This window comes from Loxodonta africana, chromosome 3 (genome assembly GCF_030014295.1).
Source record: "Loxodonta africana isolate mLoxAfr1 chromosome 3, mLoxAfr1.hap2, whole genome shotgun sequence".
Classification (NCBI taxonomy): Eukaryota; Metazoa; Chordata; class Mammalia; order Proboscidea; family Elephantidae; genus Loxodonta; species Loxodonta africana.
The window spans coordinates 163,423,553-163,450,692 of NC_087344.1; the positions used below are offsets into that span (position 1 = coordinate 163,423,553).

General features: G+C 48.2%; 1 protein-coding gene across 3 annotated transcripts; it reads right to left on the bottom strand.

Moving 5' to 3' along the window:
* Nucleotides 1-6: 6 nt before the first annotated feature.
* MOV10 (Mov10 RNA helicase) lies at nucleotides 7-24,569 on the bottom strand. Of its 3 annotated transcripts, XM_064282409.1 has the most exons (22): nucleotides 24,210-24,297; nucleotides 23,404-23,477; nucleotides 13,285-13,427; nucleotides 11,225-11,428; nucleotides 10,711-10,946; nucleotides 10,264-10,522; nucleotides 8,957-9,088; nucleotides 8,084-8,252; nucleotides 7,106-7,260; nucleotides 6,507-6,683; nucleotides 6,240-6,387; nucleotides 5,650-5,808; nucleotides 5,281-5,384; nucleotides 5,021-5,118; nucleotides 4,707-4,923; nucleotides 3,537-3,654; nucleotides 2,953-3,144; nucleotides 2,621-2,695; nucleotides 1,414-1,539; nucleotides 1,244-1,332; nucleotides 746-867; nucleotides 7-659 (listed from the first exon to the last, which is right to left on the bottom strand). In XM_064282409.1, exons 4-22 carry the CDS (start codon nucleotides 11,395-11,397, stop codon nucleotides 568-570), a joined length of 2,841 nt encoding a protein of 946 aa, XP_064138479.1. In that variant the 5' UTR covers nucleotides 11,398-11,428; nucleotides 13,285-13,427; nucleotides 23,404-23,477; nucleotides 24,210-24,297; the 3' UTR covers nucleotides 7-567. The 3 variants fall into 3 exon arrangements, with proteins under 3 accessions (XP_064138479.1, XP_064138478.1, XP_003409633.2); XM_064282408.1 differs by lacking the exon at nucleotides 23,404-23,477 and having other exon boundaries at nucleotides 24,210-24,322; XM_003409585.4 differs by lacking the exons at nucleotides 13,285-13,427; nucleotides 23,404-23,477 and having other exon boundaries at nucleotides 24,210-24,569.
* Between the last annotated feature and the right edge of the window lie 2,571 nt (nucleotides 24,570-27,140).

Consider the following 27,140-nt stretch of genomic DNA (forward strand, 5'->3'; position numbering starts at 1 on the left):
AAGTTGCCTGCCAGGCTGGTCCATCTGCAAAGGCAGGACTCCTGGGCAGGCAAGCGAGCCGGCAGGGTGGAGACTTGGAGTAAAGGATGAGGTCATGCCTGGCTCTGGGCCTAAGAGGCGGGTGAGGGGAGTGGTCTACATGTAGCTGGGGCTAAACTTAGAAACCTGTGGGTGGCTTCCCTGCCACCTCCCACTGGGTTTCCTCCCCTGCTCTTGCCAGGAGAGGGTGTGGCCATGGCCATGACAGTCCTACCCTCCCCAGCAGGTCAGCTTGGTTGCACTCAGGAAGCTGGGGCCCAGCTGAGGAGACATGGAGGCTTTTGCATAGAACAAGATTTTTTTGTTTTCAGAGTTTTTCTTCCTCCCCCTTCCCCCAATTGTTAGCAGCTTGATGTGTCATTCTCCCCAGTAGGGGAGGGGGCGGAATGGCTTGGGTTGTAAACTCCGTCCCCCAGCCTCCTGTCCCATGGTGGGGGCAGCTCAGCTGGGTTCTGGTTCAGGCAGGGTTCTGGTTGTGGGTCACGCGGTTAAGGCTTGGCTGGTGTACGAAGGCCGGTGGCTGTGTCTTCAGAGCTCGTTCCTCCAGGCTGGCTCCACTTGCAAGGGTAGGCCCCCTTCACCCTCCCGTTCCGCGGGGAGGTAGTCGTGACACTGAGGCCCTAGAGAGAAAGGAGGTGGACTCTGTCTTCCTTACCTCCTCTTCCAGCCTTGTCTCCTACCTGGCCCACCCTTGGCCCAGCCATACCTGAGGTAGAGGGGCTGAGCTTGCTCAGACCTTGCAGTAAGTTCTGTCCCTGCTGCAGATCCAGTTTGGCAGGGAAGGGACAACCGGTGTATCCCCCATTTTCTTTACAGAACTCCAGGAATCTGTGGGGTACAGGGACACATCTCTGTCTCTGTCTCTCTCTCACACACACCCCTGAGGATAAGCCTTAGTCCCTCCACCCCCCTGCCACCCCCAAGCCTGTAAGAGCTGTGTGCCTTTGGGCAAGTTGCTTGTTGTATGCCATCTGGTCGATTTTGATTCACAGCGATCCTATAGGACAGAGTAGAACTGTCCCATAGGGTTTCCTAGGCTGTAACCTCTCTGAATTGTCAGTTAACTTCCAAGTAAAGCCAGGGGTATTGTGCAGATGAATGGAAGTGAAAATGAACTGAGCCACAAAGAGGTGCTTAGTAACATACATCTGCCCTAGTTCGGGGGTTGTGGCCACTAAGGGGATTACAGGGTGGGAATGCTCACACTTTCCAGTCAGGGTCATGGCCCAGGAGAAGAGGGTTGCCCACTACGATGAGCAAAGCCTTGGCCCGGGTCACAGCCACGTTGAACCTCTGAAAAGAAGAAGTATTTGGATCACGGGAAGGAAAGGTCTTAAGAAAGGAAGAATTACTGCTACCCACCAGCCCTCCAACCTTGGGGTTCTTAAGGAAACCCAGGTTAAAGTCCAGATCCAGCTGCACAAAGCTCTGGCTGCTTCGCACGGTGGAGATGAGAATGACGCTGCGTTCTTGGCCTTGGAACTCTTCCACGGAGCCCACCTGGAGCAGGAGAGGGAGGCAGAGGCAGTGCCTGAGACCAGGGGGTTCAGAGGTGAGTCAGAGGGACAGGCCCTGCCTTGGAGAGCTTGGACTGTGGTGGCACAGTCAAGTCACCAGGCAATTGTAGGTAAGTGGAGTGAATACCGTGATGCTGGTCAAGACAGCTAACCCTGGCAGAGGCCAGGAGAAGAGGAAAGATGAATCCTAGCACGAAAACTGTGCTAGGCTGAGAAAATAGCTTTGCAGAGAATGCAGTGCCTCAGAGCAGGGTTTTCCAACTTTCCTGAAGATAATCAATCACCTAATGCTTGTTAAAAATATACAACCCCAGGCCCTAACCCAGATCTCCTGAATCGGTATTTCTAAGGCAGAGGCCTCTAAATCTTCAAGCAGTGCCTTTCCACCCTGGCTACACATTAGGATCACCTGAGGAACTATTAAAAAAAGAAAAAAAAAACCAGTGCCCTGGCTGTGTCTCTGGATAAAAAATAATATATATATATATATATATATATATATATATATATATATATATATATATATATATATATATATATATATATATTTTGTCCCCGGATAGCTGTTTTAATTGGCTGGGTGGTGCCCTGGTCCGGGCAGTATTAAAAGTTCTCTGGGTGATTCTTATCTGTAGCCAGGGTTGAAAACCTCCACCTTAGAGAAAAGAGTCATGCTACCGCTTGACCCAAAGGGTGGGAGGGAGAGTGGGGAGAGCTAAGGCTGGAGAGGTGAGCTGGGACATCACATGTTGGGCCTGATGAGCCCTGGAGTTTGGACTTTATCCTTAGGCTAGCAGCTTCAAACCTGCCTGATTGTAAGACTCACCTGGGGTGCTTATTAAAAATACAGGCCTCCCAGCCCCATCCCAGGCCTACAAGTTGGGGTGTCCAGGAGTGTGTCTTGGGGAGAGCCCCAGCTATGTCTCCAGGCAGCAGGGTTGAGTAGGGACATGGGCTGGGTGGAGCAGCAAGGCAGGAGACTGAGACAGTCTCTGGAAGACTGGGGAACATGGGGGTGCAAAGATGGCAGAAAGCAAATGAGGAAATACTGGTGAAGGTGTTACCTTCAAGTCCTTGATGTCATCCAGTCCTCGAAGCTCCTTGTCTAGTTTGGTGATGCAATAACGGATTTTTTCCACCTAGAAGGAGGGGACAGGTGTGTTTCTCTCATGCAAATACCCCAATGCAGTAGGGAGTCAGGCAGGAGGCCAGGTGCCACCCTCTCCCAGGGAGCTGGGGGGAATGAGGGAAGGGAGGTTGACCACTGTGCTCTTCCAACAGGGGCCAGTAGAGTACTGAGCTCCTGGAACCTCAGCCTATTGGTCTGGTGATTAAGGAAGTATCATTTGCAGGGGATGAGGGGTGTCCCACCCCTGCTGGGAACTGAGGGCCTGACCTGCTTCCGGTATGGGGAGATGACGCCCACACTTCGGGGGCTCAGGCGGGCTTTGCCCTTCTTAAAGGAGGGGGCCAGGAGCAGCTTCAGGTAGGAAGTCACTGTGGCAGCCTCTTCGGGGTTGAAGAAGGACGGGCTATTGCCCTCACGCTCATCCTTGCCCATTACTCCATGGAAGATGATGGGAAAGCCCTGGACATAGGGATCAGAGGAAACTCAGCCAGACCTTCCTGGTTCCCTTCCCTTCCCTTCCCTTCCACCCCCAAACCCTCCCAAAACCCAGTGCCGTTGAGTCGATTCCGACTCATAGCGACCCTATAGGACAGATTAGAACTGCCCCGTAGAGCTTCCAAGGAGCGCCTGGCGGATTCGAACTGCCGACCCTTTGGTTAGCAGCCGTAGCACTTAACCACTAGGCCACCAGGGTTTCCAAACCCTCCCAGGGGTCCAGAATCCCAGGCCAAGGTGACAGAAGGAGAGGTCCATGGCTTCTACTCAGAGCCTTCTCCTACCTGCCCCTTCAGTAAGAGGGAAGCCCAGGTACTAGGAGAGGGTGCTCCAGCCCCTGCCCTGCTTGGCCTCACCTGCTGAGGCAGACCCTCCCAGCGGCAGAAGCGCTCTCGATCCACAACGTCAGCACAGGCCTGCAGCTCCCCTTCATAATACAGCCGGTTAGGAATGTCCAGGATGGTGGGGTGAGACCTGGGAGGCAGGAGGAAGAAAGAAGAGCAAAACTCAGGGCCAGATTACTTCTCCCTAATCTCAGCGACCCCTGCTCTACTGGCTACGGGCCCACACAACTCCTATCCTCCTACCCAGTGGATAGCAGGACACGTTCATCTACAGTGTCTGCTAAGTGCTTCTCAAGAGCCAGGCACTGTGAACCATAGAACCAAAGGTGGCTCTAGGGATTCCACAGATTTCATGGACCAGTCAAATTTTAAAAGGAAAATATTAGGGACCCATTCTCAGGTTTCAGTTTTGCTAAGGAAGGGCATTAAAAAAAAAAAACAAACAAACTACTGTCACCATTATTTCATGACATAATGTGTTAAAAACCCAAAATAATATAATAATAAATACAATAGCTAACTTTTACTGAGTTCTTAGTGACTGCCTGGAACTCATCTGAGCATGTCTGATGTATTAACTCATTTACTAAAGGAAGAATAAGTCTTTAATTTGAACAATTACATTTTTTAAAAACTTACTATACTGTCCCTATTTTTCCTTGTATTTCCTAGGAACTTCAACTGGGACCAGCACCAGACACATCTTAGTGTCCGGGAACCGTTGACCGTCTCCTAATATATAAATAAACAAAACGGCCTAGAGAGAGAAGCCATTTGCTAAAGTCACACAGCCAACAAGCAGCTGTGATGGAGCTAGAAAGGAGGCCTCCTACCTTTCCAATTTCTAGTCTTTCTGCATCACCTGTCTCCAGCCTGGGTGGCACTAGTGGTTTGCGATCAGCTGCTACCATAACGGTTGGCAGTTCGAACCCACCCAGCAGCTCCACAAAAAAAAAGGCCTGGGGACCTGCTTCCGAGAAGATGCAGTCAAAAAACCCTATTTTAACAGCTCTACTCTGTAACACGTGGGCTCATCATGTGCCAGAATAGACAGCAACGCGTTTGGATTTTTGGATTCTGCATCACACACCTGTCAGCAACATGACCCCTGGACCGAGCCGCCAGCTGAACCAGCACGGACGGCACAGAGGTGCGTGGTAGCGGGGGAGGGGGCGGGAATACCTGTAGTTGCGTAGCAGCTTGGTTATGAACTGGGGGTTATAGCCACTGGGGCCCTTCTTGTACAGGCTGTTGTAGGTGAGCAGCCGCTCCAGCAGTGAGTGCCCCAGCCCATGCTTCTGGGTCAGTGGGGAGCGCAGCACAGGCCCCAGCTGCCGAGGGTCTCCTGCCAGCACCAGCTGCCCTCCTGGATCGCCTGTTTCCTTGACTTCCATCAGCCCTGGGAGGTAGGGGTGGTGTGGGGAGAAAGGGAAGTGGTAAAACCTCCCCGACCCCACACAGGGTGGCATGCTGGCAGCCCACCCTAAGCACCTCACCTGCTATGGCCACCAGACTCTCAGGCTCCATGGAGTGGCCGGCCTCATCGATGAAGATGTGTGTGAAGTGATCGATGGGAAACTGGGCCGAGACCAACCTGGGAGGTTTCAGGCCAGCCAGGGGTCATGCCGAGGCACCTGATTTCCAAACCTTAATGCTCACTCTTGGCACCTACTGGTCTCACTCCCCAGGAACTAGTCTTCCCCAGCCTGTTACCCCTTTACTTACAGATATGGTGAAGATACACACATATCCCCACCTGCTGGCAGTGATGAGGGTGGTAATCAAGACACGATATTCCTGCAGTTTCTTCTTCGCAGGAAAAACATAATCCCCCTTCTTTGCATCCCAGTTACAGCATGGCTGTGGATAGTGAAGGGAAAGGACAATCAGCTTAGCATCACCCATTCTCGTCCTCTCCCTGGCTCTGTGCCTCCCAGCCAGTGGCATCCATATCTCCCTCACTTTACAGACAGCAAAGCTGAGGTCCAAGCAGGGATGCTGACCCACCCAAGGTCACGCAGTGAGTATCAGAACTCATGTCTCCTAGGTTCCCAACCCCAGCACCTGCCCGGAGAGCCTCCTGAGCATCCAATCATCCACTGGCCCTCGGCACTTCTCCGGGTACCTTGATGTCCTCGGGTACCAGGCGGATATCCCGGCTGGGGGCCAGCAGGCGGTAGATGGAGCTGGGCAGGTGAACGCGGAGCCGCTGACAGAGGAGGTCAGCCCCTGAGTTGGACGGAGCGCAGGCCAGGATGTGGGCTTTGGGCAAGTGCTTCACCACCTGGGTTGGGATAAGCACAGTGTGGGAAACAGTGCCAATGTCTCCAGGGGTAGAGGGAGATTCAGTCATGACTCAGGTTGGAACACGGTGGCGTCTGACTTCCATAGCTAAGGGAGATAGTGACACAAAAGGCAAGTTCTGATCCCCAGGCCCCTCCTAGTCCAAATAGCATTTTAATGCTGGAAAACTGTTACAATAAATACAGGCATCTCTGATGACTGAAATATGAATGGTGACTCTAAGACCTGTGCAGTGCCCAACCTGCATGTCAGTCCTCACAGCCACACTGGCCCTGACTCCCTACCTCCCCTTTGGATGCCTGCTCAGAAGTAGGGGCCTTCAGGGAGCTGGAGGGAATCAGAATCTGGGGACAAGTGCTTGGTGCTAGGGGGAGTCAGAGTGCAGACCCCAGGTCTATGCTCAGCCCCCACCTGCTTGATGGCCTCCACCAAGGTGACAGTCTTGCCAGTCCCTGGAGGCCCAAAGATGACATAGGGGGCTGGACGGGTGGTGCCCATCACAATGTGCTTCATGGCCTGCAGTTGCTCTGGATTTGACTCCAGACTCCGGTCGTACAGCCTGGCAGAGGGGCCGGGAACACCAGCTTGGGGTCATCCAGTGTCCCAGGAGCCTCCCTGACTCCAGCCCTGACTCCCACCCTTCAGGAAGCCCCAGAGCTCCCCTGCCAACAGTCTCACTTGAGCTTCACATCTGATGGCAGCAGTGGTACCCCGCGGGAAGCCACAGGGAAGAGCATGGGCCACAGCAGCCAGCGCCCTGTCAGCTCCAGGGCACGATGCTGGACCCGCAGGGGCTGGCGGTTGAAGGTGAAGTTCACCTTGAAGGTCAGCCCATCCACAAAGCGGCTCAGGAGGCTTTGGGGAAGGCAGAGAGAAGAGAGTTCTAGTTAGGGGAGGGGGCAATGAAAGGCCAGGCTCCTTCTCAATCCACCCTTATTCTATTCCCTCCATGCAAAGATCTCTAGAAGAGCAGCTGAGGTAGCTAATAAAAACAACAAAACAAAACAAAAACTGGTTTTCAAGGCTGTGACCCTTTGGAAGCAGATCACCAGGCCTTTCTTCCAAAGTGCCTGAGTGGGCTCGAACTGCCAACCTGTTGGTTAGTAGTTGGGCACTTCACCATTTGTGCCACCCAGGGACTCCACTGAGGCAGCTCAGGGGCCCCCTGCCCTGGCCCTGGGGTCCCACTCATCTTGGGGACAAACACCCCTCCTCCTCTGGCCTGAGAGAGAAGCCTGCAGACCCTTCTGGCAGCTCAGGTTTCCCCCAACACCCACCTCATGGAAAAGCTCAGCTTGACACGGTCCAATTCTACCTTGTGCACAAAGCCCTTGTAGGTGACGGGGTCCTCCTGGTTTGTCTCAGAGGACAAAAGGGCAAACAGGTGGTCACCCCGCAGCACTGAGGGGCGGCTTTCCGTCACCCCGGGAACCTACGGGGTGTGAACATAAGCAAGCTTGTATCCCAGGGATGGCCACTGGAGGGCCAAACCCCCAGTTCTCCAGACTTCCGGAGGACAAGCACTGAGGCTCTATCCTTCCACCCCAAGACTCCTGGAGCTTTGCCTTCCCTGTTCTCCTCTTTTTTTTTTCCCACCCCAGACAGGGTAAGAGTCAGGGGAAGGAGAGAAGTCTTCCCGTACTGCTCAGAGACGCTGAGCCCAGGAACCCTGGAAACCATCCAATGCAGGAGTTCAGGATTTGGAGTCAGCTTCCCTGCCTAGCTATTGCCTTCCTGGCCTACTCAGTTCCTACTCTGCCTTTAAAATCTTACCCTAAACCCACTTCCTGCAGGAATCTGCCTGGCCATCCTCTTCCCCCACCCCCCCCCGCCCCTGCACCCCATCAAGTTCCTTCTTCAGCACCTGTGTGCAGGACTCCATTCCCATGTCAAACTCTGGGCTTATGTGTGCACATTCAGATCTGAGAACTGGAAAGGCTCTGACAATTATCTACCAGCTCTGTGCTACTCAGATGATGGGGAGAGGGCCCAGAGAGAGCAAGGAACTTGCCCATGGCCACACAGCTGGTGGTTAACAAAGCCTGGACTAAAACCCAAGTCTTCCCGTCTACCCTGCTCTGACACCAAGTTCTGGGCACAGGATGCCCATCCTAATCCTTGCCAAACCCTCTAGGGAATGAATAACTTTACTCTTCCTCTTGTTTGGCCATGCTATCAGGGACAGTGCCCTGCCCACAGCCTCTGGAATGGCTGACCTGAGCCCACCCACCCCACACCAGATCTGACACCCTGACCTCCAGCGTGAGCAGCCTGGGGTTCTGGTCAACAGGGTCCCAGGTCATGGGCACCGACTCCAGGTCATAGTGTCGGATGTCATGCTCCATCTGCAGCTCCTCCAGGTGCAGAAGCAGCCGGAGCTTCACCTCATAGTTCCTCCACTTTAGGGCTGTCTCCAGCTGGGCCCTGGCAGTGATGGTTGGGGATGGGAGGGGGCAGGAACAGGACAGGTCAGGCAATGCCCATGTCCGGGAGCATCTACCCTCTCCCATCTGCAGCTATGGGGCTGGGAAAACATCAGGAGCAGGCGAGACTAGAGGGGCAGAGAAGTGGAGGGGGGTCAGAGGCCTTCAAGAAGGCAGCCCCGGCTGCTCTCACTCCCTCAGATGACTGCCCCCCTGCCCCCCACTCCTGGTCCCAGTCCTGTCTTGGTGTCTGTACTGTGGATACTATGGGCTGGAACACTATCCCCCAGATCCTTCTATGACTCCACCCTCACCTCATTCCAATGTCACCTCCTCAAAGGGGTCATGCCTAATGGCCCTTTGCAAAACAGCACCACCGCATGTCCTTACCCTGCTTTAGTTTTCTTCACAGCACTTGCTGCTACATAAAATTCTACGATCAGTGTTTTTAGTCATTGTCTCCACCAGAATGGGCAACAACCTCATTTGGCAGGTTCATTGCTGTATCCCTGGAACCCTGAACAGTGCCCAGCATGCATTGGGTGCTCAGTAAGTGAATGAATGAATTGAGAGAGCCTGGGAGGCTGGGAATGGAGGTACTGGGGTCGTGGAAGAAGCCAGAAGGAAGAGCTATAAAGTAACATAAGGGTAAGAAACCAGACCCAAAAGGCAGGAGAGTTGGGGTGGCAGAGAGGTGGCACTCACTTGATCTCAGCGATCTCCTTTGGGGCAGTGAAGACACTTGTTCCCTGAAGGATGGGGAGCAGTTGCCTGAGGCGGGGTGGTGGGTAGTATGTCCCCAGCGCCATACTTAGCTCCAGGTCATAGCCCTTAGCACTACAAGAATAGGGAAGAAAAGCAATAACCAATACTGAAACCTGTCACTCTCAGAGACTCTAAGGGGCCCCTCCCTGGAAGGTGGGCAAGGCCCTTCTGCAGTACTATCCCTGAAAGGTAGTCACAGTCTTGGCCCAAGATACAGACTCACTGCCTCATGGGGCTGCTCACTCCAGTGCTGGACCATTCTCATTCTGGAACACACGATATTTGGAAACATTTAAAAAATAATAAGTAATACATGTTCAAGGAGCCCTGGTGGCGCAGTGGATAAGCAGATGGCTGTTAACGGAAAGGTTGGCAGTTTGAACCCATCAGCTGCTTCACAGGAGAAAGGTGTGGCAGTTGGCTTCCATAAAGATGACAGCCTAGGAACCCTATGGAGAAGTTCTACTCTGTCCTATAGGGTCACTATGAGTTGAAACTGACACAATGGCAACGAGTTTGTTTTTATGGTTTAATACCTGTTCGCTGTTGTTGTTATTAGGTACCACTGAGTCAATTTCGACTCATAGTGACCACTGCACCACCAAGGCTCGTACATGTTCATTAGGGGAAAAAAAATCAGGAAATAGGTAATAAATAAATAACATTCCCATAATCACTAAAGAATAGCCAATGTCAACTTTTTGGTATATAGCCTTTAAGACTTTTTTTTTTTTGTAAATCTGTATTGTACATGTATGAGTCCCTGATGCTGGAAGGCAACAATGGACTCAGTAAACTGACTACCATGAGGATGGTGTAGGACCAGGCAGTGCTTTGTTCTGTTGTCATGAGTTGGAGCTGACTCGATGGCAACTATTAACAACAATTTTAAACAAAAAGAGCACAATGGTCTCTGAAAGTACTATTACACAGTTTGTTTTTTTTTTTAACTCAATATTTTGTGAACATCTAAGTCAATGCCAAAAAAAGGTGTCTATAAGGGGCTGCTTGGTAGTCTGTCCACAGATGAATACTTAGCATTTTTTTCACTGTCTTCATATCTACAGTCCATTTGCAACTTTCTGAGACCCTGAGAAGTTAGGATCTCTGCCTCTGGTCCCATGCAAGGCGATGGAGCCAGTAAGGAATGGGGCTCTGGCTCCCAACTCTATACCCTTCCCAAGGGTCCACACTGCTGAGGCTGGGAGACCCCTCAGCTTGGACTGCTTGGAAGGAGAAGGAGTTACCGGTCAGGTCTCTCTCCTTCCTCTATCCGGTTGGTCACCACAGGGTTTCCAGCAATCCGGGTCCGTTTAAAGGGAGTCGTGGGCTTCAGTTGTGCCGCCAGGGGACTGTGGGCCACAGCAGCCAAGAAGCGGGCAATGTAGAAAGTGCCAGCTCCTTCTGAACCTGGCTCCCCAGGTCCCAGTAGTTCCCAGAGCACCGTGGCTGGGAAGTAGCCCACAAAGCTGGTTTTACAGTGGACGTGGAGCTCGTAATATTCACCTGGGGGAGAATGGTTGAGTGAATGAGGGTACTTCCACCAGCATCCCTACCCTAGGCACTCCCTCCCAGATAGCGCCATCCCAAGGCCAGGAGCCCACTAGACAGGGACAAGGTTATCCCAAAGCATCAGCCCTTCTAGGGGCAAGCCCCTGCCCACCAGAGGCTCTTTCCTTTGGAAACCTGCTCACCCGGACCCAGCGGGCAAGGCAGCTCCTGGTCTCCATTGTAGAAGGCAAATTGGGATGTCCGGCAGAGTGGGAAGAGGTGGGTGAGGGTGACAGGCTGGGTTCCTCCATTCCGAAGCCTCAGGGTCAGCACCTCCTTGCGGTTCAAATCCAGGCGGATAAGGAGCTGCCCATCTCGGGCTTCATGGGGCCCCTGGACCTCCACGTCCACCCCATGTTTCCCGTGAAGATACTCAGCCCTGGGGAAAGCGGGAGTCAAGGGGGGCTGGGGCTGGAAGGGCCTGGACTAGGAATTACCCTGGGAGAAGTTTTAGGATGGGAAAGCTGGCTAAGTGCCAGCTGTGCTGAGGAAACCCACCTCCTCCTCCCAGACCAATTAGTTCCTTCCCCACCCCATTCCCTGAAGGAGAGGCCTTATCCCAACCTGAGGCAACCCACTCTTTCTCTCCTCAGACAGGGCTCCCTTCCCCCAGGATTCATGGGTCTCTCTCTCTCTCTCTCTCTCACATACACACACCTGTCATAAAAGATCTTTGCTAGCAGTGACTTGTGGTGTTTGCTGATATCTGACCCCAGCTTCATTCTCCTCTTTTCTGGGAACCACACATCAGCCCAACGGTCGAGTCTGAAGAACCTGACCCGAGTCTTGGTGACGTAAGCCAGATTTGCAATCTTCATTCCATACAGCATGGAGGAGAAGCCAGGGGCAGGGGTCCCAAAGCTGCCGGAAGCAGAGGAGACTGCGAAGTGAGGGGAGGCAGGGCCAGTGGGAGGCAGGGTGGCTTGTGCGGGAAGTGGCTGGGGGAGAGGGCCTGAGGGCCTGCTCTGTGCTGGACATACCAGCCCTGTTGCAGAACAGGACTGGGGGGGCCCAGGGACAGAGACACTCAGGCCGGGAATCTTAGGAATTTTAAATGTTTCAAGGGAAGGCAACGGGACTTTCTGAGACAAAATATAATTGTTTTAAACAGTAGGTTGTGGTTTGTGGATTTCTGTGTAGAGAAGCCCAATAATGAGCTGTTGATTTGGAGGACTGAGGAAAGACAGAGAATGAAAGGACGGTTTTTGGGAAAATGATTTAGCACAGAAAAAAATAACAAACAACCCAGCTACAAGAGCTAAGGCTAAGGGGAAGCTGAATAAGGTGACTCAGAGGGGTATATCTGGGGTCCAGCCTGTTGGCGAGGAGTGACAGAGGGGACCAGAGACACTGCAGATGTCCAGAGTGTGTGGGCAAGGTGGCTGATCAGACAGCAGTTTCCACCCGAAGTCAAAGGGTGCAGGTGGAACCCAAGCAGGAAGGGAAAGGATCCTTTTCCAGAGATCAAATAGCTTGGCTTTGTGCCTAGAGAAGGTGAAGACAGGGAAAACTGGTCAGGAGGACAATAACCATAAGGTTCAGCGCCTGGAATTCAGTTTAGTCAATTCTACAAACACCTATAGGAACCCGTTATGTGCCAGACACTGGGCTAGATGCTGGGAGTTCAAAGATGCAAGAGACCCAGACCCTGCGTCCCGGAGCACACAGACTGGACACAAATTCCAGCAGGATGCCATGAGCGCAAAGACTGGGGCCTCCAGGGCAGTGTGTGGGGCCAAGGAGGGGCACTGAGCCTGCCTTGGGGGCAGGAGCAGGAGGCCATGAAGGCTTCCCCAGGAGACAGCGTCAGGACTGTGTTCTGAAGAATGAACAGAATGAACCAGGCAAGAGGGAGAGGGCAGGTATCCCAGGCGGAGGGAAAATAGCATGAGGAAGGTGGAGAGGCAAGAAAGAGCTTGTATGTTTATGGGAGGATCACCCGCTCCACCGCTTTAGCTGGGTCACCTCAAATTACTTCACCTCTCAGGGCCTCACCTTCTTCCTCTATAAAATGAGGGTAACAACAGACTTACCTTGCAGGGTTGTTGTGAGGACTGCATGAGATTCCGACACTGTGGTGAGCCCCTTAGCCCAGTGCTGGCACATAAGGAGATCTCAGTAAGGGTGAGCTATATTAGTATCACAGACAGTTTGGTGTACTAGAGTGAAAAGTGCAAGCAAGGGAGTGGCAAGAGGCAGCAGAGGTGGGCAGGGACCAGGTCATGGACAGTTTTGTATGCCAGGCCAAGAAGCCTGGACTTGACCCTGAAGGCCAGCAGCCCTTCCCCCACTTCACTGGTACCCAGGAGCAGGACATTTCCATGTGTGATATGCTTCACATAGTGAAGATATGGACAACTGACTGCCTTCTCTCAAAGCTTTGTACGGAACAAAAGGAAATCCTAGTTCCTAAGAACTATGGTAATCCCTATTCAGCTAATTCAGCCTGGTCAGTCACCAGGGTATAGTCAAGATCGTTGTTGCTTATGAACATTTCCCTGGTGCCCCCTGCCTGAAACTCTGCCCCTCTCCTTCACCCCAGGCAAATGTGAGACTATTCAGAAAACTTTGAATTGGCTCCGATTTTTAAAAAGATAATAAATCACTCGAAAACATAATAGAAAATGCTCAGTAAATGTTAGCTGCTATTATTAGTATTCTTATTAGTAGTTATAGTAGTACTAATAGTAGCAGTAGTAGGAGTAGTAACAACTTACTTCCAGCCCACGTCAGAGGCTACACCGTGTGGTTACAGAACCACTGCGGTTGGTGGGTTTTAAGCAGGGGAGTAGCAAGATCATATTTGCATTTCAGATCACTCTGGCATCAGGATTGGAGGATGGATTTGCTGGAGGCAAGACTGTAGGCAGGGAGACCAGTTAGAAGAAGGCCATTGCAATTGTCCAATTAAAAGGTGACAAGGGCCTGAACAAGACAGTGGTAGAGACAGAAGAAGAGGGGCCAGATTTGATAATATTCAGAATATAAAATTAGCAGAATTTGGTGATTGACAGGAGCGGGAATGGAGGCTGGGAAGAGGGAGGAGTCTAGGATAAGACCCAAGTCAATGGCTTGGCGTCTGGGACTATTCCCAAGACAGGAGTAAAGACAGGAGAAGGAGGAGGAGGTTGGACTGACCATCCATTTGGATTTGGATATGCTCGGTTTGAGACTCCTGTGGTCCAGAGGCAGCTGGGTCCATGAGTCAGAAGCTGAGAACTCAGGCCAAAGTCAAGGTGAGGGCCTAATATTAGGGAGTCCTCAGGTAGTATTTAAAACCATGGAAGCGTTTGGTCTTTAAACCTTGAACTGAAACTATCCCCTGAAGTCATCTTTAAACCAAACAATGGTTTAGCTCAATTAATGAAAAACGTTTGCCCTGAGCATCGTGCTTCTTTAAATAATTATCTATATGAGATCAAACTGACAACGGTAACTCTAAAGCACCGATGGGAAGTTTAGGGGCAATGAGTCTAAGCTGATGGTAATGGAATAATTTGGGTAGAGAAAGCGAAAATTATGACACAATGCGAAGAATGTAACTGAACTGTACATGCAGAAATTGTTGAATTAGTGTATTGTATGTCTTGCTCTGTTTATTTTCACCAAAAATAAATATTAAAAGATACTTACTGAAAGACTAACTGAATGAACACACAAAAATGTGGATGCAGAGCGCTAATGCTCCATAAAAAATACATAATTTCCCAAAGAGCCATAATAAAAATAAATAAATAAAAATAAAACCATGGAAGTATTTGGGATCTCCCCAGGGAGTATGAGTAGCCTGGGAATAGTCTAGGCCAGGTCAACCCAGAGGGGAAGGGAAACAGAGAAGGAACCTTCAAGAGAGGGAGGAGAATCAGGAGGAAGTCTGAAATCAGGCATCAGGATGAAGGGACTGAAGCCAAGAGTTAATTAACAACGTGTCCGTCAGTCACTAAGTCCCATGGATCAGGGCACAAATTGAAATGCCTACAGAACCCAGGTTCAGCATGAGAGAACATTCCTTGGTACCTGCAGCCCTCCCAGACACCTTATACGGGCCCATTTCGAGAGTCATTAGTGTAAGGAGGACTAGGTCCCTCACAACTCTACTGTAAGAAAAAAACAGTGCAGGTGCCATGATAAGTGGCTCCAGGCTTCCAGCTTAGGGTGGGGGGGGGTGGGGCAGGGAATGGGGAGGTGGAAGGCGGGGTGGGACAGCCATTAAAAAAGAAAGAAAAAAAAAAACCCTCAAATTTAGTATATGCTTGTTGAAACAATGCCCGATCCACAGAGTGGACATCTAGACATCTAGATTTCCAGGAAACTTTCTACCAAAACTGAAAATCAGAGGTTATTAAAGAAAACACAAACATTTTTTCTATTAAAAAAAAACAACAACAAAACTTTTGTATGGCAAAAGATAATATAAACCAACAAGTAATAGAAAAATACTTACAATGCAAATGGCAGAAAGAGTTAATTTTTATAATATATGAACTTTCTCGTAAATTGACGAGACAGTAGAAAAACCGAATATTCTATTTAAACAAATCCAAATGTCTAAAAAAAAGTCACGAAAAGATGCGCCTAAAGTAGTTAGAGAAACAAAGATTAAAGTAAAAATGAGATATTGTTTTATTCCCATCAGACTGACTAAAATCAAAAATAGCTATAAAATGCATTGCTGGGATGCATATGTGGAAAAAGGAACTCTGATACACTGCTGGTAGAAAGGTGAAGTATTACAATCTCCTGGCAAAGCTACCGGCAATATCTACTAACATCTAAAATACAGGCATTTTAACTTGGGAATCCCATTCCTGGAACTTTATCCCATAAAAAGGAAAGTACCAATATGCAAAGGATGTTTACCGACTCATACCATGGAATATTATGCAGTCGTTATAAGGAATGCATCACACCCACCGAAATGATTAAAATTTAAAAGACGGACAACACCAAATGTTGGAAAGAATGTGAAACTCCCAGACCTCTGATGCATGCTGGAGTGTAAAATGATGCAATCACTTTGGAAAAAAGGTCTGGCAGTATCTAACAAATCTAAACATACCTACCCTATGACCCAGAAACTCCACTCCTAAGTGTATCTCCAAGACAAATGAAATGTATGTCCACAAAACGACTTGTACGAGAATGTTCATAACAGCTTTATTCAAAATAGCCCCAAACTGGAAGCAGTGACCATCAACAGGAGAACAGACGAACAAACTGTGACTAGTATCCATATAAAGAAATACTCCTCAGTGGTAAAAAGGAACCACTATATGTAGCAACATGGATGAATCTCAAAAAATCATGCTGATAAAAAAATGATGCTGAGTGAATGATTCCACTGCATTAAGTTCTAGAACAGAGCAGTGGTTGCTTCCGGGTGGATAAGGACAGACTGTTACCTAGGAAAGAGCAAGAAGGAACTTTCTGGGATGATATCATGTTCTTTACCTTGATAGAGGTTTGCACACGGATATGTGCACTTGTTAAAACTCACAGGATGGTGCACTTAAGGTTTGTCCATTTCACCGTATGTAAACTTTATTTTAAAAAAGAATCAGAAACAAATTTTAAACCTTGTTTTGTAGTTAATGATAGTCATGCTAAAGTGTTTAGGAGTGAAGTGCACTCATGTCTATTAACTTACTGTGAAATGCATCAAAAAAAATTACGATGGCTTGCTAGATGGATAAAGGAACGGATAGAGGGCAGACGTGCTAAAGCAAATACAGTAAAATGTTAATTAAGGAATCTAGCTGATGGCTATACTGGTGTTCACTGTACTCTAAACTTTTCTATATTTCTGAAATTTTTCATAATAAAATGTCAGGAGAAAAAAAAACAACAATGCATCAGAGGTATATACCAGGTGATTAGAACTGATTTCCATGACACGTCGAGTAAGAAAAGTGGGATGTGGAAAACGTGTATAACGCGATTCTTTTGGTGCCTTGGAAGAAAGACCTGGTGATTTACTTCCAAAAAATCAGCTACCGAAAATCCTACGGACCACAGTTCTACTCTGACACACATGGGGTTGCCATAAGTAATAATCCATTAGAAAGCAACTGGTTTGGTTTTTATTTTTTTGACTAAAACAATGACCAAAATATATATATATATATATATATACACACTGATTGATAGCAAAGAGTTACCTGAATATGGGATGGAATGTGGAAATGGAGGTGGGATGCTGATATGAAGAGGGGTTCACAATAAAAAACGATATATGACAATGATCCCATATGGGCAAACTTAACATAAACCCGTTGCCGTAGAGTCAATTCTGATGGATGGTGACCCTATAGGACAGAGTAGAACTGCCCCATAGGATTTCCAAGGGAAGGCTAGTAGATTCCAACTGCCAACCTTTTGGTTAGCCACTGAGCTCTTACCCACTGTACCACCAGGGCTCCAAACCTAACATGGGTGTGGTATTAAGTACGTGTGCATAAAGATAAAGGGTGGTTACCAAAAGTATTAAAAAGACATTCAAACAAGATGAGTATCTAACAAAACATTAAAGGCCCCCACTCCCTCAGTCCCAACTGCCTGGTAAACTGTTAGATGTACATTTTTCCAGATTTTTTTTCCATTGCATATATAAGCATTTTTAAACATGCAAAAAATGAGATTATATATGCTATATATATTATTCTGCAACGGGCTCTTTTTATTTTTATTTATTTATTTTATGCTACATATACTATTCTGCAACAGGCTCTTCTTCACCACCACAGACACGCTTCCGTGACAATGCTTTTCGCAGTCACCTCAATCTTTCGAATGGCTGCAAAGGATCACATAGTACTTAACTATTTCTCCAGTGACAGTGAGGCAGCCTACAATTTTTGGCTCTATCAAATGTTACAGTGGCCATCCTTGCACAAAAACCCTTGCTGTAGGAGAATTTTTATGGAAAAAAATTCCTGGAAGTAGAGCTTTTGAGTCAAAGAGAATGACGGAAGCTTTACAACTTTGACAAATGCAGCCAAATTGCCCTCTGAACGGGCCGTTTCAATTTACATTCCTGCCAACAAAAGTATGAGAATGCCTTTTTCCCAGACTCTAACACCAGAAATTTACAATTCAATTTTTTTTTTGCCAATCCATAAGAAAAAGGTTGGCAGTTCGAGTCTACCCAAAGGAACCTTGAAAAAAGTCCTGGTGACCTAAAAAAAAAAAAAAAAAAAAATTTTTTTTTTTTTTAAAATCAGTCACCGAAAAACTGACGGAGTGCAGTGCTACTCTGACATATATGGGGGTGCCGTAAGTCACGATCAACTCCATGGCAACGGGTTTTTTTTTCCCTTCTAAATTTTACTTATTTTGTTGTTGTTGAGAATATGCACAGCAAAACATACACCAATTCGACAATTTCTACATGTACAATTTAGTGACACTGATGACATTCTTCGAGTTGTGCAACCATTCTCACCTCTTTTTCTGAGTTACTCCTCCCCCATTACCGTAAACACACTGTCCCCTAAGGTTCCTATCTAATCTTTTGAGTTGCTGTTGTAAATTCGATCCCATACAGACAGTTCTTAAAAGAGCATAATGCTCAAGGCGGACCTTTTTTACTAGTCAAGTTAAACTGTAGCTCGGTTTGAGAATGAGTTCAGGGGATATTTTTGGTTTAAAGTTTAAAGGGCAATAGTTCCAGGGGTTCAACCACCCTACGTGACTCCAGAAAGTCTGAAGTTATGGCAACTGGTTTTTAAAGGCACAAAATGATATCTTGCTTAAATTTATATTTCCCTGATTACTAATACAGTGGAGGACTTTCCTTCTGATTATTAGCCATTTGTATTCCTTCTGTAAACTGCCTGATCATATCTTTTGCTCATTTTTCTAGGCCCGCTGACCCTAGAAATCCCTGCCTTTGGCTTCACAAACCCTCTTACCCTTCCATCTCCTTATTTCGCATGAGTTAAATCCACCCCGCTACCCTCCAGTCGATTCCGACTCATAGCAACCCTATACAACAGGGCAGAACTGCCCCATAGGAGTTCCAAGGCTGCAATCTTTACAGAAGCTGACTGCCACATCTTTCTTCCACGGAGAGACTGGTGGGCTAGTTAGAATCGCCGACCTTTCAGTTAGCAGCCCAGCACTTAACCACTGTTCTACCAGGGCTCCTTTCTGCATGAGTTACCAACATAAATCTGTTCATGTCCCCTCTACTTAACAACAGTGCTCCACTCCCACAGGATTAAATCCAAACCTTTTAACAGGGCACACTCAGACCCTCCACAGTAACAACGATCATGAAAACACAATGACATCATCAACAATAGAAAATTTTTATTGAGCACTTACTATGTACTGTTCCAAGTACCTCAATGTATCACTATCTCATTTACATGATCCTCATAACAACCCTTATAAAAGAAAGGAAGGCACAGATCCTCAACCCCATGATGGGACCTCAAGTCACATCCATCTTTAATGGTACATTGGTGGTACCCAGCTACTTGTATCACTCGTTCCCTTGAGACTTCTGCTCCACTGTGGACATCCTGGCTCTGCAATGCCCTGCCCTTGGCCCCTGTTTGTTTGTTGGGTGAACAATGACTAATCTTTTGAGACCCAGTTCAGAGAAGGCCAACAACTGTGGGAATGATATTTCAGAACATATCAGACTTGGAAGTGATTTCAGAGGGACATCTGGTTTTTTTTTTAAACAAACTATGGGGCGCAACATTCATCAGTTTTTTTTTTTTTTTTCAATAAAACCGAAACAGAATAGGATGAAAAATGCTGACGGGCAGGGAGTGAGGGTGTGTATTATTTCAAGGGTACATACTGCTTTGTGAAAGTTGTGTATACTAGGCCCCACAGTAAAATGTATTCCCTACTGTGAAAAAAAAAAAAAAAAGTTTTGAAATGCACCGATAATCCAACCACCAAACGATTCTCCACACCAGAAGCCAGAATGGTCTTTCTAAAACCACTATTACATCAAGTCTCCTACTTTGAAACCTTCTGCGCTTTCCCATTTCTGTTAAGATTAAAAACAAAACAAGACAAACAAAAAGGCCCCCACAACGCCTCCCCATGACCCACAGGTCCCGTGTGATGCAGCTGCTGCCTCCTTCCCTGAGTTCACCCGCATCCTGTGCTGTTCACTTTGCCTGGATCGAGCTCCCTTTGCGGGATTCTGTTTAAGCTCCATTTTCTTCCAGACACCTTTTCTCATCCCTGCACTAGGCCAGGTCTCCAAGCTGGACATTTTCACTGCATACTCGACTTCTCCCAAGCACTCATCAGGACAGTAACTGTTCACATTATGCAATCGTTCAATTGTCGCCTCCTTTTTCTTAGACACTCAAGGTTCTTCTGTGTGTCTCCAGCAACTCCCACACTGCTTTGCTCGTAAGTGGCGCTCAGCCAATAAAGTTGAATAAGAGTTGGTGGTGCAGCAGTTAAGAGCTTAGCTGCTAACCAAAAGGCCAGCAGTTCAAATCCACCAGCCACTTCTTGGAAACTCTATGGGGCAGTTCTACTCTGTCCTATAGACTCACCATGAGTTGGAATCGACTCCACGGCAACAGATTTGTTTGGAGCCCTAGTGGCACAGTGGTTAAGAGCTTGGCTGCTTAACCAAGTTCAAATCCACGAGCCTCTCCTTGGAAACCCTATGGAGCAGTTCTACTCTGTCTTATAATAGGGTAACTATGAGTCGGAACTGACTAGACTGCAATAGGTTTGGTTTGTTTTTTTTTTGGTACCCAAGGCAAGAATTGTCTTCTCTCGGAAACCTTTCATGATACCAGTCCTTACTCCATACAACTGACCCCTAACCATCATTATAAAAATGATAGCTACCACTCACAAAGGCCCATACAATATGCTGCCCTGGGATGCAAACGCCTGACCTACAATAGCTCATTCTGACTTCACACAACCCTGAAAGAAAGGCATTATTATTCACATTCTTACAGATGGGGAAATGTAAGATTTAAACAGTTGTTCAAAGGAACCTTGTAAGTAGCAGAGCTGAGATCTGAAATCAAGCTATCTGACTCTAAATACTATACGTACTAGCACCGGTCATACTTTATTTTTTGTCTATCCATCTGCTGCTCCCTACTAGACTACAATTTTTGGAGGCAGGAACAAAGGCACTGAGCCTCATTAAATATTTTTACTGAACGAATAAAAAAAGATGGGAAAAGGCAGAAGTTCGGAATATGGCATTTTGTGTCATAACGTTAACTGAGGTAGAAGAAACCTATCCCCTTCAGCATAGAAAACTCCTTAGGAATCCAGACACAGCAACTTGCTATACCTTCTGCTACAACCCATTCTCTTGGAGGTCAACTCTTGCTGCTAATTCAACTAGATGCTGCAAGCATTTATTGAGCACTTGCAACATACCTGGCACTATGTTGGGGACAGAGGGAAGATGCAAACAAGATGAAACCAGTTCTTGCCTTCAGTGGATCTGGTGGTCTGACAGGGTCTATTTGCTCTCACATGACCCAGAGTGTAATCAGGCTATCACCAAGGTGTGAAGAATGAACTATGAGAGCTTGGAGGAAGACAGAATTAATTCCTACTGGGAGGATGTGAGTTAGTTTCACAGCATTGGAGCCTGGTTGTAAAGGATGCTAAGAAAGTTCTCGTGTGTGTGTGTGAGAAACTGGAGTATAATTCCCTCCACCACATTAGTCTTATAAATATTCAAGGAAAACTACCTTGTCCTAAATTTTTTTTCTCCTTTTAAGTAAACATCTTTGTTTCTTTGACTGAGTTTCACAATAAAATAGGAACTCATATGGAGAAGGGCCATTCTCCCTCCTCCATGTACTAAAATCCTGTCTATCCTTCAAGGCCGAGGTCATTGCCACTTTTTCCCTTGAATTCCTGAATAAGAACTACAGGGTGCCTATTGCTGTAGAGTTAATTCTGACTCACAGTGACCCTATAGGACAGAGGAGCACTGCCCCATAGGGATTCCAAGGCTGTAAATATTTACAGAAGCAGACTGCCACATCTTTCTCCTACGGAACAGCTGGTGGGTTCCAACTGCTGTCCTATCCGTTAGCGGCCAAAAGCTTTAACTGCTGTATCACCAGAGCTCCAAATAAGATACTACTACTACTACCTACAAGTTGGAAACTCTGGTAGCGTAGTGGTTAAGAGCTACGGCTGCTAACCAAAATGTCGGCAGTTTGAATCCATCAGGCGCTCCTTGGAAACCCTATGGGGCAGTTCTACTCTGTCTATAGGGTTGCTATGAGCCAGAACTGACTCGATGGCAACTGGTTTGGTTTTGGTTGTGCAGCACAGCCTTGATGGAGCAATGGTTAGAGCTCGGCTGCTAACCAAAAATGTCGGCAGGTTGAATCCACCAGCTGCTCGTTGGAAACCCTACGGGCCAGTTCTACCCTGTCCTACAGGGTTGCTATGAGTGGAATCCACTTGACGGCAATGGGTTGGTGGTGCAGTGGTTAAGTAAGTGGTCAGCTGTTAACCTGAAAGATCAGCGGTTCCCACCCACCAGCTCCTCTGCAGGAAAAAGATGTGGCAGCCGGCTTCCTTTTTACGGCCTTGGAAATCCTATGGGGCAGTTCTACTCTGTCCCATAGGGTCACTGTGGGCCAGAATTGATCTGCCGGCGGCGGGATGGGGGTGGGTGTGGGGGTGTGGGGTGGAAGTGGGTTGGGTATCTTATTTACATAAAAAACCAAATGCGTACTGTAAGAACTGCTTTTGAAATCCCTTGAACTGCCCATAATGTACAGTATGTGATTCTTCTGTATGCAATCTGACAGAGCTGGTTTTTCCCCAGTACTGGAACATATTGTGTCTCTTCAGTTGAGAGCCAAAGGAAGTAGTTAGGAGCCATGATGTATTTATTTTGCACGGATATAGGTGAGTTCATGTACGTCAAATGTTGGTACGAAGTAACTGCATGGTAACTGCTCTTTCTTTATATTTCTCCAGTATTCTTCTATTTCTACTACACTCCTCATTTCATTCTACCACGTATTATTACAGTCAAATTGTGGAGTCCCTGGGTGGCACAAACAAAATGATTAATATGCTTGACTGCTAACAGAGACGTTAGTGGTTGAGTCCACCGAGAGGTGCCTCAGAAGATAGGCCTGGTGATCTACTTCTGCAAACCAGCCATTGAAAACCCCACGGTAATGGTGGTGGAATGTTTTGGATGAGGGTATCAATAATGGTTGCACAACATGAAATATGTAATCAGCGTCAGTGAGTTGTAAATGCGGAAGTTGTGTTGGTGGATGTTTTCAGGAAGTTGTGTTGGTGGATGTTTTCAGGAAGTTGTGTTGGTGGATGTTTTTTCACCACACACAAACACACACACCTACCACGGAACACAGTTCTACTCTGACACACACAGGGTTGCCATGAGGTGGAATCGACTGAACAATAGGCAGTAAACTGGTTTAGTTAATTGTATGCATGTCAGGCCCCTACCAGTCCCCCATAGGGTGTGTATTTTCCATCTTTATATTCCCAATAGTGCCCAGCACAGTGCAGGCCATACACAGGTCTTCATCCTCTTTGCCCCTTCTTCAGGTGCTGCTCAAGCCTGTTAATGTCCCTCTTAAAATGTGACATCCATTACTGAAAAAAATATTCCAGGTATGATCTGGTCAATATGGAGAGTCACTGCCTCCTCCCTTCACTTGTACTAACGCAGTCTCAGATTTCTTTAGGTCTTTTAGCAGCCGTATCTCAGCCATACTGGCTTTCTGGTCTGCTAAAACCCACGGTGTCTTTTCAGGAAGTCTGTTATTAAACCCACATCCCACTGCCCTGCATTTATTCATAGAGGTCTTTACATTTACCCCGTTGTTTCTTGGTCTTCCGCCCAAGACTGCAGCCTGTTGATAGATGTGTTTTTGAAGCACAGTTCTGTGATCTGACAGAGAGAAGTCTACTTGATTTCCACTTGGGTGGTAACGGGAAAAGCGAACCAAATAACCGTCTGCCACAGGGTGAGAAGGGGCCCCCTAGAAACAGTCCCTGGCCCTAGATCTCCAAGGAGAAGCCACAGGTGCTAATGGGAGGTTGGTACCATATGTAGTTTGTGCCTTTTCCCTCTTTCCGTTGCAACCTGAGATTCACCCTCGTATAGTGAGCCTTTTAAGCTCTCTAGGGGAGCAGACTCTCAACCAAGGAGCCCCTAAACAAGGCGGCAGGGATCCCCGTAAAGCCCGCGCCAGGGCTCGCCGACACTAACCGGGAGCTCCCCCCTCGCGCTTCCGCGATGCCTGCGCCCCCTCTGGAGGCTCCCCTCCCCCACCCGAGCGCTGCGCCCCCCGCGCTGTCCCCCGCGAGCAGGGCACCGGCGCAGGACCCCGCTCCCCGCACCTGGCCGCCGGATGAAGGCGGCCTCCGGGAGGCTCCCCGAGGGGACTCGGCGCAGGGGCCCGGGCCGGGCAGAACGGGCGGGCTCCGGGCGGCGTGCCGCGGCGCTGGCGGGGCGTGGGCACGTCGCGGGAGGGGAGGTCTGCGCCGCCCCAGGACTGGCCTGAGTCGTTGGGGAGTTGCGTCCCTCCGCGCCCCGGGGCGGGAAGGGTGGCCCTGCCGCTGGGGTCGTGGCGGCGAGCTGGGCCCGCGATTCAGGGCCAGAGAGTGGGCCGGCCCATACCTGATCTTGAAGTCGCGGTTATAAACGGTCCGCAGCCGCTCGCGATCTGTCTCCATGTCCAGTCCCCGAACGACCAGGAAACTCTCGAAGCATTGGCCCGTCTCCCGGAGCTGCCGGCAGCTGAACTTACTGGGCATCGCGGCGGCGGCTGCGGCCCAGGCAGGAGGGTCCGTGGAAATGAAACTGAAAGTCGCCGCCGCTGCTCGAAGTTGGCGGCCTTGGGATAAGGGTGCAGTAGGGGGAAGCCCCCTAACTCTGAGTCCTGATCCCGCAGGCTACCTTCTCCCCACTAGGCTTCCCTTCCACAGTCTCTTCCTACCTGAGCCTTCCCTTCGGTCTCTTCCTCCTATCCCCTCCCCCTCTTCTCATTAACTCTTTCCTAAGGAGTCTGACCCCTCCCTCAGGGCCCTCCCCTTACCCCAAGCTCCCTCCCCTGGCATCTAGCCAGACTCTGAAAGTAGCTACCGCCTGGGGCCCCCTGTACAGCCCTGGAGGTTCTCAGAAACTGTTAGGACTACGCCCACGCCCACCCCCTAGAGCCTTGGGACTTACTGAAAAGCAGGAGAGCAAAAGGCCAGGGACTAGGACCTGGATCGGCTGCAGCTGGACTGGGGCAGCTTATCCAGAACCTCCACGAATTGCTAGGCACACAAACCGGTACAGAAGCGGGAGACACACCCCCTCCCCCATTTTCCCTTCTCGGACTCTCAGACGCGGGAAGGCAAGAGTCAAAAAAACAACAAAGTTAAAAATAAAAAAGAGAAGTTTAGGGGAAAGAACCAAGTGTCTCTGAGATAGAAGTGTGTACGTGTGGGAGGGAGCGGACGAGGGGCTCTGCCAGGACGAACAGTGATTACATTTCTCCAGCACACAGGCATCGTTATGTGGAAAGGCTGGTGATCCCTACCCGAGACACATATTCGGGCACTTAATTGCACTCCAGCCTGTATTGCTTTTTAATTGTTCTTAGTATACAAGGGCTGCCCCAGTCATCAAAGCATTAGCTTCTTGAGAACGCGGGACTGTTAGGCAGTAAGTGGTTAATAGCAAGAGTACCAGTACCAGAAAAGGAAGGAAAAGACCAGATAGCTTCAGTATTAAAAACTAGAGGGGGTGGGACTACCACAAAAATAAACATAAAGCAAGCCTTTGCATCTCTTTATCCTCCGGAATGAAACACACACACACACACACACACACACACACACACACACACACACACACACACACACACACACACACACACACACACACGGCAATGGTAATAAAGTTACGTAAAATTTCTTTCTTAAACAAACATACCAGTTCCAAATATATCAAATCCAGTGTTCTCCAAAGTAGTTCTCTTTAGGAGGCCACACACTCACTCTAACCAAGTGTGAGGAATGTCCAGAACCCAGGTCAAGCTCCAGCTGGGCTACCTTTGTACCTTCTCCCAGGCCAACAACCAAATAAAGCCAGGAATAACAGGCTTTAGCAACAGGAAACGCAATGTCAGTGGGAACCAGTCACAAGGATGGGGGAAAACAGAGCAGGAGAAAAGGTTGTCTTTGAAATTGACTATACAAAGTAGATGGGGGGGGGGATTAGGAAAGTAGCCAAAGATTTTACTTTTGTTCAAAGATTTTACCTGGTGAGGCCCAAAGAAGTGAAAGTGAGTTCCTCAAAACTGCTTTGTTGCTTACCGTATCAAAAACCTACCATCTTCTATACCCCATTTTTCTGGGCACATAATCTCCCAGATGTTCTCAAAACATACGCAAACAGCTTAATGTAGTAGAAACCCTGGACTTGTGTCAAAATGTGATGCTATATGGCTTTGGTCAGCCATGGAAACTCCCTAAATGAGTTTCATCTGAAAAACCCATCCACGTCATATGGGCTGTAAAGCTTATTTTCACACATGCTGTTCTAGGCATCTAGAATGGCCTTCCCTTCCTATCTTTCAACATCCAGGTCAGATCTCACTTCCATGAAGTCTTCCCCAAAGTTATCAGCATTTATAAGAATCTGACTTTAAAGTATTAAGATGGATTTTAGTGTGGGTCCAAATAGCACTGAAGTCCATCTCAAACTGTGGTATCAGTGTTACTGAAATAACCCTATATTCTCCCAAGATTACTTTGGAGAAGAAAATTAGTGTCTCAGTATTTTAATTCTCATTCCTCTTTAGTTACTGGGTTTCTACAATTCAGCATTTGAATATTCTCTAATCATTGGTATTCCAATTAGACTGTACTCCCTAGGGCAACTACAAACAGCCCTTGAAAAGCAATCTATGTAAACTAAGACTTTGTGACTTTAGTTTAAAAAACAAACAAAAAGCATCAGTAGGAAAAGAGAGTACGATTCAAATTTTGAAAACTGAAATTGGTCAGTATTTCTACCACAAACCAAAAGAAAGGCTACGGCAAGCATGTCTGTACACCTAACAGAATAGTTTTTGGTATCTTGGATTTGAAGCAGTGGGAAATCGGCTTCTGCCCTCAGAGGGCTCACATCTCTACCCTGTATGTTTAAATATGCCCTGTCTGTTCAAAGGAGAATTTTAGCTTAGCGTATCCCGTAAGAGGCCCAGTTTTGTTGTATCTTACCAACCTTCCTTTATTTGATTTCCCAAGTAGTAGGTGAATTGTGGTGTCGGCGAATATTGAATATACCACGGACTGCCAAAAGAATGAACAAATCTGTCTTGGAAGAAGTGCAGCCAGAATGCTCCTTAGAAGCAAGGATGGCGAGACTGCGTCTTACATTGGACATGTTGTCAGGAGGGATCAGTCCCCGGAGAAGGACATCATGCTTGGCAGAGTACAGGGTCAGCGGAAAAGAGGAAGACCCTCGACGGGGTAGATTGACACAGTGGCTGCAACAATGAGATCAAGCACAACAACGATGGTGAGGATGGCGCCGGACCTGGCAGTGTTTCATTCT

Excerpts from the sequence above, each read along its gene's own strand:
- MOV10 (XM_003409585.4), bottom strand. The coding sequence starts at position 24,346 with ATGCCCAGTAAGTTCAGCTGCCGGCAGCTCCGGGAGACGGGCCAATGC. Across the intron at positions 5,385-5,649 it reads TGGTACCCGAGGACATCAAG|CCATGCTGTAACTGGGATGC; the intron begins GTACCCGGAGAA and ends CACTATCCACAG. Across the intron at positions 4,924-5,020 it reads GAGTCTGGTGGCCATAGCAG|GGCTGATGGAAGTCAAGGAA; the intron begins GTGAGGTGCTTA and ends CCTACCTCCCAG.